The sequence below is a fragment of the Chiloscyllium punctatum genome, chromosome 22 (genome assembly GCF_047496795.1).
Source record: "Chiloscyllium punctatum isolate Juve2018m chromosome 22, sChiPun1.3, whole genome shotgun sequence".
Taxonomy (NCBI): Eukaryota; Metazoa; Chordata; class Chondrichthyes; order Orectolobiformes; family Hemiscylliidae; genus Chiloscyllium; species Chiloscyllium punctatum.
The window spans coordinates 61,493,648-61,506,561 of record NC_092760.1 but is presented as its reverse complement, the minus strand read 5'-3'; the positions used below and the strand labels follow the sequence as shown (position 1 = coordinate 61,506,561).

General features: G+C 41.1%; 1 protein-coding gene across 3 annotated transcripts in view; it reads left to right on the top strand.

The window, feature by feature from the left end:
* The first annotated feature begins 4,447 nt into the window (after positions 1 to 4,447).
* Positions 4,448 to 12,914, top strand: part of galnt18b (UDP-N-acetyl-alpha-D-galactosamine:polypeptide N-acetylgalactosaminyltransferase 18b) — a 245,709-nt gene continuing 237,242 nt past the window's right edge. For 2 of the 3 annotated variants that reach the window (XR_011963748.1, XR_011963749.1), the window contains exon 1: positions 4,448 to 5,280. Coding sequence is in view for 1 of the 3 variants with exons in the window: in XM_072592470.1 (XP_072448571.1) it covers positions 5,043 to 5,280 (238 nt within the window). In the remaining 2 variants the exon portion in view is untranslated. The remainder of the gene's footprint in view (positions 5,281 to 12,914) is intronic. The other variant, XM_072592470.1, reaches the window with a different exon arrangement.

Genomic DNA, 12,914 nt, shown 5'->3' with positions numbered 1-12,914 from the left:
CTGCCCTGCTTTATTTCCCAAGAGGAAGTCAAGTTTTACACCTTCTCTAGTAGGTTCATCCACATACTGAATCAGAAAATTGTCTTGTGCCCACTTAAGAAATTCCTCTCCATCTAAACCTTTAACACTATGCCAGTCTCATTCGATGTTTGGAAAGTTAAAATCCCCTACCATAACCATCCTATTATTCTTACAGATAGCTGAGATCTCCCTGCAAGTTTATGTCTCAATTTCCCTCTGACTATTGGGGGGTCTATAATACAATCCCAATACGGTGATCATCCCTTTCTTATTTCTCAGTTCCACCCAAATAACTTCCCTGGATGTATTTCCGGGAATATCCTCCCTCAGCACAGCTGTAATGCTATCCCTTAACAAAAATGGTCCACAATATGAAGGTGTTTAACTCAATGTTAAGTCCAGAAGGCTGTAAAGTGCCTAGTCTGAAAATGAGATGTTGTTCCTCCAGTTTGCGCTGTGATTCACTGGAGGAGTGCAGCATGCCTAAGATAGATAAATGGGCATGTGAGCAAGACATTGTCTTAAAATGACTGGCTACATGAAGATCAGGGTCATGCTTATTCTGCAAAGCGGTCACCCAGTCTGCATTTGGTTTTTCCAATGTACAGTAGGCCACATTGAGTGCAGCAAATATAATACACAAGATTGGAGGAGGTACAGGTGAAATGCTGTAATAAACAGGATAGAAAAAGGAGTAGCAGTGGATGTAATATATTTGGATTTCCAGAAGGAATTTGATAAGGTACCTCGCATTAGGTTACTTAATAAAAACTCATGTGTTGGAGGTTATGTATTAATATGGATAGAGGATTGGTTAACTAATAAAAAACAGAGATTAGGGATAAATGGGCATTTTCAGGATGGCAACTCTATAATTGGCAGAGTCCATCGTGACTAGTGCTGTGCCCACAATTATATAAAAATGATTTGGATGAGGAAAACAAATGTACTGTAGCCGAATTTGTGGATGACATGGAAATAAGTGGGAAGGCAAGTGGTGAGGATGACACAAAGAGTCTACAGAGGGATATTACAGGGTAAGTGAGAGTGGGCAAAAGTTTAGCAGATGGAATATAATGTTGAAAAAGTCAGCTTATGCACTTTGGCAGGAAGAATAGAGGAAATGAATATTATTTAAGGGGAGAAAGGTCATAGAAAGCTGCAGCACAGATGGTTTTGGATGTCCCTATGCATGAAGCACAAAAAGCTACCATCCAAGTTCAGCAGGAAATAAGGAAGACAAATAGAATGTTAGCATTTATTTCAAAAGAAATGGAACATAAAAATAAGGACGTTTTACAAAGCATACCTTAAATACTGCAAGTGGTTTGCTCTCCTAATCTAAGGAAGGATATCCTGGCATTAGAGGCTTACCAAAGAAGGTTCACTAGGCTGATAGCAGATGTGAAGAGGCAGTTTTATGAGGAAAAGTTGAGTAGGTTGAGGCAGTACTCAATGGAGTTTAGAAGAATGAGAGGTGATTTTATTGAAACATGTAAGATTCTTAGGGGACTTGACAGGGTAGGTGGGAGAGGTTTTTACCCCCTTGTGGGATAAGGACCAAGGCGTATGATCTCAGAGTAAGGGCTTACCCATTTAAGGGGGAGATGAGGAGGAATTCCTTTGCTTAGAGGGTTGTGAATCTGTGGAATTCTTTACCACAGAGGACTGCCAAGGCTGGGTCTTTTTCAGTATTCAAGGCTGAGATAGACAGAGTTTTAATCAATAGGAGCATCAACAGTTATAGGGAGAAGGCAGGAAAATAGAGTTGAAAGTTACCTGATCAGCCATGATCTCATTGCCTGGTGGAGCAGACCTGATGGGCTGAATGACCTACTTCTGCTCCTCAGATCTCATGGATTTATTGTCTAAGGTTATATTCATAAATAATTTAGGAACCATTTTAATCTTAACCAGAACATGTAAATATGTAGCTGTAAATGTGTGTGTCTCAATTTTTAAAAATATGAAACACTCATCTTCAGTTTTTCAGAGATACTGCAACAATGATGGGGTGACAAGTTATAGCAGAGCTTTAATAGAAATATGGACATAGGACTGTATTATCAAAATATAAAGTCAGAATATATTATATGGAAATTACAACATAGAAGCTATCCAACTGGCTAATGTAGGTGTTTATACTCCACATGAGCCTCCTCCCACTCCTCTTCATCTCTCTTCAATATCATTCAGTTCATTTTTGCCCTTATGTGCATATCTAACTTCCCCTAGTACTTGTCCTCTGACACTGCTGCACTGTCGCATTATGAATCCTCTGACAATGCAGTGCTCTTTAGTGCCACCTGTCCAACAGTGCAGCCCTCCCTCAGTATTGATCATCCCACCATGCTGGGCTTAATCAGTAACAGCTCTCCAGCAATAGCACTCTGTCAGCACTGCTTCCTGATAGTATCCTCATGCTACATAGCCAGAATGTCATTGATGCTTGTGGGATGTTGCTGAGAATGACTTTGCTGCCATAATTCCTACATTATAACAGTGACAAAATGTCAAAATACATTATTGGCTATACAGACAGTTGTGAATGGGTTTCGTTCTTGAGTACATTTGCAAATTTATTTGTGTGCAAGCATGAACATTATGCAGGACAGTATAAAATAACCTTTTATAAGTCTGACAAAATGTTCACATCAGATCTTTAAAATTAAGATTAACACACCCTTGCATGAGATCCTGTTCGCAAGTATGTGCATTCGTAAGTTGGATGCTCATAAATCAGGAACTGCTTATAAATCATTTTGTGGCCTGAAGTTGTGATAGGTGCTATCAAAATTCAATTGAAACAGAAATTGGTGGAGGAAATCAGTTTGTCTGGCAGCACCTATGAAGAGAACCAAGCTAATGTTTCAAGCTTGATATAATTCTTCTTCAGATATTGGTTCTGGAGAAGTTATATCAGAATTGAAACATTAACTCTGTTTCTCTTTCCACAGATGCTGTCAGACACGATAGTTTCTTCAGCACTTTCTGTTTTTATTTCAGATTACTAGCATCCACAGTATTTTGCTTTTACTTTGGAAATGTAAGCCCATATTTCTTAATATACCCTCTCGCTAGAGAATTCGCTATTAAAGGAAGTTAACGGAATTAAAATCCTCCATTTAGTATGTATCATCATTAAGTAGTTGCCTGTTGTCTGTTTAGTGCATCATACCAATTTGTTTTGCATGAGTTGTTTTGCAAGTTACCTTGATTTTTAGTAATCACACAACACCAGGTTATAAACACCAGGTTTATTTGGAAGTACTACTAAAGTTGTGGTTGACCTCAAGTTTTAAAGAAGGTCAAACTACTAAAACTCATGAAGTGGAGGAGCCAGTGTTGGACTGGGGTGGACCAAGTTTAAAATCACACAACACCAGATTATAGTCCAACAGGTTTATTTGGAAGCACTAGCTTTCAGAGCACTGCTTCTCCATCACGTAACTACCGAAACCTTGTACTTTCAAACAAACCTGTTGGATAATAACCTGGTGTTGTCTGATTTTTAACTAACTCACAATAAGTCAACCTCTCAACTTTGTTTTCAAATCCCTACATCCCTTCCTCTCCCTATGATACCTGCCAACCCTCAAGTTCCGAGATGTCCGTGTTCCTGTTTTGTTTTCCCAACCAGAATGGCCTGCCCTTGGTTGCCATGTCTTCATTTGGTCCAATAATTAACATTGCATTAAATCTTCACTTGTTGGTTTAAATGGAGACTGTAGAGCACAGAAGATGAAAAGGCTGGAGTCTACATGGAAGTAGCACTGAAGATCTGGAACAAAAACAGGATTTCCTGGTGAAACTCAGCAGGTCTGGTAGCATCTGTGGGAAGAAAGCAAAGTGAACATTTGAAATCCAGTGACCGTTCTGATGAAGATTTTAGATCAGCACTTTTGTTTTATGTAAACTGAAGATCTGGAGGTATCTAAAGGATGTTTTGCTGCAGTGAATTCGAAGGAAGAACAACATGGATAAGACCTAGGAGTGGAAGTAAGGTCATTTCTATGTCTTATGGATGTTGGAATCTGTAAAATACTGGTGAGCACCGTTGTCACTAGGAGAGCAAACTCATCTGAAACATATTAAACTGACTTATTAACAGAGTCAAATAGGATGTGAAGAAGAAACTGTATGCTCCAAAGGTGAGACCTGGATCCTCTGGGCTTGTGCAATGACAAAATATAGTTACATCAACACTGAGAGGGCTTCAACCAGATTCCTACTGACTATACAATAGGCACGATAGTAAATTTAAAGATGTTCACAGGGGAGCTGAGAGCATCTTCCTCAGTACTGTATAGCTCAATTCTCAAGTGATTCATGTCTTGTTTATACGCTCCCTGAGCAATTCCCCCTCCCCCCGACACTCCCCCACACCCATTACCGATGCTCTCAATCACTGCACTCTGTGGGGATGCTGGCTGTGAGTGTGCAGTGGGCTTTGCTAACCCGGGTAAGTGGCCCATTCAACCCGCAGATGGAGCCAGTTAAACAGCCGGAGAGCCGACAGGGAGCGGGAGACGGTGTTGTTCGGTCAAGCCTCTCTCCCCAGATTAAACTCTCTCCCTTTTGCAGACCCGGGGTCGCCCCACTCCCCCGCCCCGTCTGCGGCATCTCGAGCCCACCCTAAAACCTGGGGAGGGGAGGGTGAAACAGAGGGAAACTACCCCTCCTCAACTCCCCAGCAATCAGGAGACCGCAAACCGGTCTCCCGTGCTCTCCTCCGGATTGGGCTCTGAGAGACATCGTGGAAGGAGGCAGGGAGGTAGAGGGAGAGGGGAGAGACTGACTCCCCCTGGAACCGAACTCGCAGTCTGACAACAAAACCCGCTGCAGGAGTTGGGCTGACCCAGACGTACGGCAGAATGTAAACAACCCGGCTCCGAGAGAGGATGTCCCCGTGTCAGTTTCCAGCTGATTGGGAATTTCCTGGCTGCGGAAATTGACCTGAGAAATTCCAGGAGACTGGAGAGAGAGAAGGAAGGTGGCTCCATCTCCGTGTTGCCGCAAGCATGGGTTACTGTAGCAGGAAAACCAAAACTTTGGTCTCCACTTGTGTGATCCTGAGCGGAGTCAGCAATCTGCTGTGCCTCGTCTATGTCGGCTGGATGACCAACTACCAGAGCAGCGGACACATCAAAGTGCAACCACCCTTACCTGAACTTAAACTCGAGGAAGACAAGAGGGAGAGCCAGAGGCTGAGGGAAAGGCTGGACCGACTGGAAAACGTTGTAAATCAACACCTACAAGGTAAGATTTACAGTAACTCCATCCACTTTGCAGAGTCTGTGACCTACAACTTTCCCCTCTCCACATTCCCACTCCCTGTTCCCACCCCTTCCTTTCACCCAGATGCCTGGACAAGCCTGATTCAATTCTGAAAGTCTCATGTTAAATAAAAGCTCTTGTCCCCTGACCATTCCTTAATAACCCAGGTTGTGTTTTTAATTTTGAGGCAAGTTAATTCCACTTCAGCCTGTCCCTCTAATGTCCCGTCAAGTGTGATGCTGGAAAAGCACAGCCAGTCAGACAGAATCCGAGGAGCAGGAGAGGTGATGTTTTGAGCATAAGCTCTTCATCATCAGGATGAACATCAGTCAGGATGATGAAGAGCTTATGTTCAAAACATCACCTCTCCTGCTCCTCGGATGCTGCCTGACTGGCTGTGCTTTTCCAGTGCCACATTTGTTGACTCTGATGGCCAGCATCTGCAGGCCTCACTTTCTTCTAATGTCCCATCATCAGGTGTCTCCAATTCCCCATCTGTCTATCCCCATAAAGTCCCATCTGTTTGCCTCCCCAAAGCATACCTGTTTACCCCTATGCCTAGTTTCTGTCCTCTCAAAGTCCCATCTGCCTGCTCCCAATGCCATATCACTTTGACTTAATGTCCTAATTTATTTCACTAATGCCCAATCAGTCTGTCCTGCAAATGCCCCATCAGACTGTCCTCCTAATGCTCCATCAGGATAGCCCACAATTCCTCAACAATCTGTCCTCCCAATGCCCCATCAGTCTATCCCACAATTCCTCAACAATCTGTCCTCCCACTGCCCCATCAGTCTATCCCACAATTCCCCAACAGTCTGTCCCCCCAATGACCAATCTGTCTATCCCACAATGCCCCAAACGTCTGCCCTCCTATTGGCCCATCCTCCTAATACTCCCTCAGTCTGTCCCCCCATTGTTGAAAGTGAGTACAACAGATGCTGGAGATTAGAGTCAAAGTTAGAGTGGTGCTGAAAAAGCACAGCAGGTGAGGCAGCATCTGAGGAGCAGGAAAATTGATGTTTCCTGATGAAGGGCTCCTGCTCGAAAAGTCTATTTTCCTGCTCCTCAGATGCTGCCTGACCTACTGTGCTTTTCCAGCACCACTCTAATCCTATCACCCCAATGCCCCATCAGTCTGTCGTCCTAATACCCCATCACCCTGACTTCCCAATGGCCCCTCAGTCCATCCTCCTAATGCCCCTCAGTCTGTCCTCCCAATGCCCCATCAATCTGTCCTCCTAATACTCCATCAGTCTAACCTCCCAATGCCGTATCAGTTTATCCTCCTAATACACCCTCAGTCTGCCCTCCTAATGTCCCCATCAGTCTGTCCTAATACTCCATCAGCCAGTCTTCCCAATCCCACCTCAGTCTAACCTCCTAATCCCCCATCAGCCTGTCTTCTCAATGCCCCATCAGCCTGTCCTCCAAACGCCCCTCAGTCTGTCCTCCTAATGCCCCTTAATCTGTCCTCCCATTGCCCCATCAGTCTGTTTTCCTAATTTCCCCTCAGTGTGTCCTCCCAATGCCCTATCAGTCTGATGTCCTAATGCCCCTCAGTCTGTCCTCCCAATGCCTCCATTAGGCTGTCCTCCCAATGCCCCTCAGTCTGTTCTCCCAATGCCTCCATCAGTCTATCCTCCTAATGCTCCATCAATCTGTCCTCCCAATTCTGCCTCAGTCTGTCTTCCTAAGACCCCATCAGCCTGTCATCCCAATGTTCTTTCAATCCATCCTCCTACAGCCCCTAAGTCTGTCCTCCCATCGCCCCTCAGTCTGTCCTCTAATGCCCTATCTGTCTGTCTTCCCAATACACCATCAGTCTGTCCTCCTAACGTCCCTCAGTCTGTCTTCCTAATTTCCGTCAGTCTGTCCTTCCAATGCTCCATCAGTCTATCCTCCTAATGTCCCCATTAGTCTGTCCTCCTAATGACCCCTCAGTGTGCCCTCCTAATGCTCCATCGGTCTTTCCCTTCAATACCAGTTCCCCCCCCCCACTCTCTACTCCCCATTCCCAGCCTTTGGCCATCCTGATAACTGATATATAGAATTTGAAAGTTTGTTTGTCCTCCCAAACTATTGAAAATTTTTCTTAGTTGTACAATGGGGAAGGATTAAACACAGTTTATTGACTCCTTTATTCCCCTGCCTCTTGTGGTTTGTGGTTTGTGGTTTTGTTTTACTTATTGAATTTTGGTATTAAACAATTGAGATACTGGTTCCAGATATGATTGAAGAGTTAAAATCAATCTGGTGAAGAAAGCTGGATAGAATTGATAAAATCTGACACAGATGATGGGAGTTGGTAATGAGTGAGTGACCCTGGGAATATTACCCAGGCCAGAAAGTGCAATTCCAGCCTATAGAAGGTTTCAGTTGGGGCAGTCCAAATCAAACAGAATCCAATCAAATAGAAACATGCACAAAACCAAAGTTTTCTAAAGCAAGGTTGCAAACTGTATCTGTCTTAATGCACTGGCGAAGTTTCTTTATAAATGGTATCTGAACTGTCTCGCTGAGTAAATGGGTTTGGAGTTCAAAAACTGATCACAGTTTTATTTTGACTGAAGGAGACTACAGTATTAGAACAGTGAAAAAGTTATTTCATGAAATTGTAGTGGAGAATTATTAGTGTTGCTCTTTAAGCATATCAACTGACTCTCTATATTATTTATCCCAAATGCGCAAGCAGCAAGAAGTTCCAAAGGTTTCAATTTTGCAGTCCAATCTGGTATGAAATATTTCATGATATTGCTCGTGTTCAACTAATTTTTATCACTATCAGACCTAGCTTTATGTTTAAGAAATAGGAATTGGAGCAGACTATATAGTCCAACGAACTGGATCCGCTATTCAATATCATGGCCAATATTTGATTTCAACTATAATTTTTCATTCTATCCTCATGCTTCTCGATTGCTTTGGTGTCAAAACATGTACTGATCTCAATCTTGAATATATTTAATGACTCACCATCCATAGTTCTCTGAAGTAATAAAATACAACTGTACGCAACCTTTGGTGTGACTGAATTTCTCCTCATCAAAGTTCATTAGGAAATTGATCAGCTCAGTTGGCTAGATGGCCGGTTTGTGACACAATAACACCAACGGTACAAGTTCAATTCCTTCACTGGCTGAGGTTACCATGAAGGTCTTGGCTTTTTCAACCTGTCTCCCTCACCTGAGGTGGCATAGTGACATTCAGGTTAAACCATCACTAATTGTCTCTCTGTTGCTATTGAACGAGCAGTCCTATGGTCTGGCAAGCTTACCTTTATAGTCATTATCCTATCCTGAGACTAACTCACTTCTGTGCAATTCAGTAGTTCAGGCCATTGTCCCTGTGGCCTTTTTAAAAATAGCTATTCAATTTGAATATTGCTGTAAAGAGAGATAAGTTGCCAAAGAAGTTCATCCCACAATGATCTGGACATATTCAAGAATGTCACACTTCAAATGATTACAACAATTTACACTCCAGGAGAAAATAGATGCTGATTAGTTGGCAAGTTAACATTGATTGTGGCATTGCTATGAAGAAAGCAATGGAAATTATAGGCACACAAGTTTCTACATGATTCAGAAAAGCTGCACAACTTCAACATATTCTTTTCTTTTGTTGAGAATGGTCCTTCCATATGAAAAATGTTACTTCTTGCAAGTATAAATGAGCCACATTACAAACTTGGCTGATAATTTTAAACTGTTAATGTACCACCAGCACACTCAAAATTGTTCAGTCGGTGCTGTCTTGTTAGAGAACAGTAGATCCTTTGGTTTGGGTTTTGCAAACACTGACTGATGGAGTAAACTCTGTACTCCTTCTATTACACATAATCAAAAGATCATGCTGTTTTCATTTAGGATGCATATTCTGCCAGGGAGCTTGCAGAGCCTATGTTTCCATTGCTTTGTCTATTGTCAACACCTTGGGCAATGAAAGACAATTACCAATCTGTCAGCACCCTTCTCTTGTGTACTATAAATAGTTGTGATTGTTTAAAATTTGATGTTCTCATGTTTATCCCTGTGTTATCAAGACAAGAAATCTTCAGAGAGTTTTCTCTCTTTTCAGCATTAAGTTCAGTACTAGCAAATAACTGAAAAGATTTCTGTTCATGCCAGTTATAAATGATCAACTTCCATGTTCTAAATTACTCAGTTAGAGAAAACAACACCTTGGTGTCTGTTCTGTCAAGTCCATTCTGAATTTTATATATTTCACAGAGATAACATCTCATTCTTCTGTACCCACAGAGCAGAGATACATTTTCCTCAGCCTCGCATCCTCAGAAAGCTCTCTCCAGGGAGCAATCTAGTGAACATTCACTGTACTGACTACATACAAGGGTATCATTCCTTCAATATTGAGATGAAAACTCTGCACAGCACTCCATGTATGGACTCAACAAGTCTTGTACAACTTTAGCAATACTTTTTTCTTGTACACCAATCCCCTTTCAACATAGAACAACATATGTTGTCTTCCTAATTGCTTGCTTTACATGCACAGTAACATTGTCTGTTTGTCATTCGAATATATCCAAGTCCCTGTGAATACCAACATTTCCAAGTTCCATGTTTCTTCTGAAAGATAGTGTAAATGACAGTGCAACACTCCATCAGCATTATGCTGGAATGTCAGCTGAAATTTTATTCTTCAGCTTTAAATTGAAACTTAAAGCATGATAATCTTACTGTCTGGTTAGACTACTGAGTCAGAAACACAGAATTTCTCATGTATTTCATCATCTTTCTCACAACCATCTCCATGTAGATCTGCAATGAATTATTTTGAAGTCAGAGAAAATGTAGTTGTCTCTGTTGACTAAGGGCACCTGGAGAGTTCCTTTCTCTACTTCTTGAACAGCACTCTGTTATTTTATCACTAAAATATATTTTTAAACAGATAAGCATAGAAGCTACAACAGGAAAATAGATCCAGGTAGCCATGTTGGCCTTTGCCATCTTCAAGAGCAAATATCTCAAATTATATTTATTTGCCTGTTTATTTGTCATATCCCATTTAATGAATTTTCTTCATTCACATTTATTTCAAATTTCCAGAATATGTAGGATATTGTTTCTGAAACTGTGGATGCTGGATTTGGAAGTGCATGTTTGCATGTATGTCTTTATAATTAAAAGGATTAAAGATTAGATGCTCTTCCACCTGGCTTTCTTAATATAAATTGCAGACTATAAATATTGAGACTAAGAATCAGAGGCAGCTACCCAGACTAATAAAAGGTGAAAGGTTGTATGATGCATGGGAGTTATGAAAAGATATAATTTATAAAAATAACATATGCCCGCATTTAGGCTGCATGGTGCTGAATGACTCTAAGTAGCTTCTCCATCAAAGGTCCAGACTCAAATGATTAGTTCAGGTTCAGTGAGGTTTGGATGAGACATTAATCAGAAAAGCTTTGAATTACTTTTCTTTGCTAACCATTCTCTTCTTCCCTCCTTCAAATTGGCTCCTGCAGTGATCAAATCTTCAGGGGATTGGCAGTTGCTTATGTGTGTAGTAATTGTAATGAGGTCAGCCAGGTGGACCTCATAGAATATGTGTTCCTTGATTGGGTCTGTTAATCTGGTCCAATCAGGGAACCCTGCCTGACAGATAAAAACAAGAGTGTCAGAGGTTCTGCTCACAGTGAGAGTTGGCTCTGAAAAAGCTTGATCAGTGTCAAAGACTTTCCATGTGTAAATAAGGAGTAACTTGATGGGAGACTGACCTCTGTGAATTATTTCAGAGCCCTTTATTCAAAACCAAAAAGAATCCATGGGATTCATTCATCACATTCTTGATTAGCTGCAGCTCAACATATTTTGCATCTCAGTCATAGACATCGGTACACACAGAGAGGGGTTAAGCAAGTTATTTATAGACAGTTATCAGGGCCCAGGTACAAATCACAGTGTGTATTACCAATGTCACAATTTTAATTTGTAGGATTTATTCTATACTTTTTGGCATTTTGAGAACTTTTGAAATACAAATAAAATTAATTTGTGATGGATTAATGCAGCATTCCTGATAAACACTGAGTAGGGTGTAAGCTGGTGAAGAAAATTTAGAGCATTCAACAACCTGCTCTGAATGATAGATTAGCTTTCAAATGTCACATAAAACAGGTTCAATCATGATTACAATTACTATATCTGACTTAACTGCACATGGAATTCAAGACACTTTACATTGTTGCCTAGAAATTGTATTAAGATATTAATTTGCTTGCTAGTGATGCACAGATCACAATTTCAATTATTGTCTGCATTCCAATGGAGCAATGAAATTGCATCTGCTCAGCACTGTCAACGGGTTAGAACAAGCAGATAGGAAAGAACTGGGAGTAGACACCAGCTTGAGTTTCACTCTCTTAAAGAAAATAATGAATTAATTGGCAAATATGCTCAACTGTGTCTGCATGCTGGGTTTGTGTATGGGTTTAATTGCTCTCCATGTGTTGAAAAAGAAGTGATGTACAGTCAATTCCTGGGCACTGAGAAGGGGAATTGGCTGGAGGAGAGTGGGGGGGGATGGGTGAATGGATGTTGAAAACACAAAAGACACGGAGCTGGTAGAACCAAGCACTGCATGTATAATTCCACTGGCACAATGATTTAAGAGGTCTAAATCTATCAGCAGAGGTTTGTAAGTCAGGTTTTCAATGTGATAATGCTTTGTAAGAACCTTTGGTGCACAAGCAGAAGTCTTCCAGCAATTATGCACATCATTGTCTGCTGCAGTTCAAGATGACCTTTTTGTGACTTCTGCAGATTAAGATTTTAAGATTTAATCATGCTAATGTGTGGGAGTAATTTGATTAAAAAGTTCACATTTTTGAAGCAAGCGTGGGCAGTTAAATGCCTCCACATTGGCTTTCTAATTTTACTTATGATAGTGATTATATTTCATTAGCTATAATCTGATGGCAAATTGCCAACAGTAAAAATATTTTACAAAGCATCATCTATCACCAGTCTCTGTAGTCCAAATCTGAGAGCTATATGACCTTTACTGATTTCCCTCAAACACTGAAAATGTATTATCCCTGATTATTTCATTTACAATGACTAAACACTGACAACAATTCCTTCAAAGTCTAGTGTTACATGTTAGCATCCTTTGTAAAATCTCTTGTCACACAACGAAAACATATAACAGTATGTTATAGGTGGAATGTTATTACTGTGTTCCATTTTTTCAGTATATCCTTAAGGAATGTGACCAGACAGTCCTTAAGTGACCTTTAAATGCAACCAGACCATCTGCAAGAATAACGCAGGAACAGTTTAAATATTTGGAATGCAGCATGGAATCAACCTTGTACCAACATTGCCTGCAGGTTTCCAGCTTGAACTGCAGACTTGAAAGTTTCAGACTCCTTAGTGCAATATACCAAAAATATGGTTTTTTTGTGCAGTACCAATTATATCATGACGAGTACCCTACGGTTTAGCTTATAAACTAGAATATGCATTCTACATGTGTGTGAAAGCACTTGTGTACACACAAATTATGCAAGTATCTGTGTGTGTGTGTGTGCGCACACGCGCGCACATGCACACTTTTATGCTGGCTTGAGAACTAAAATAAATCCC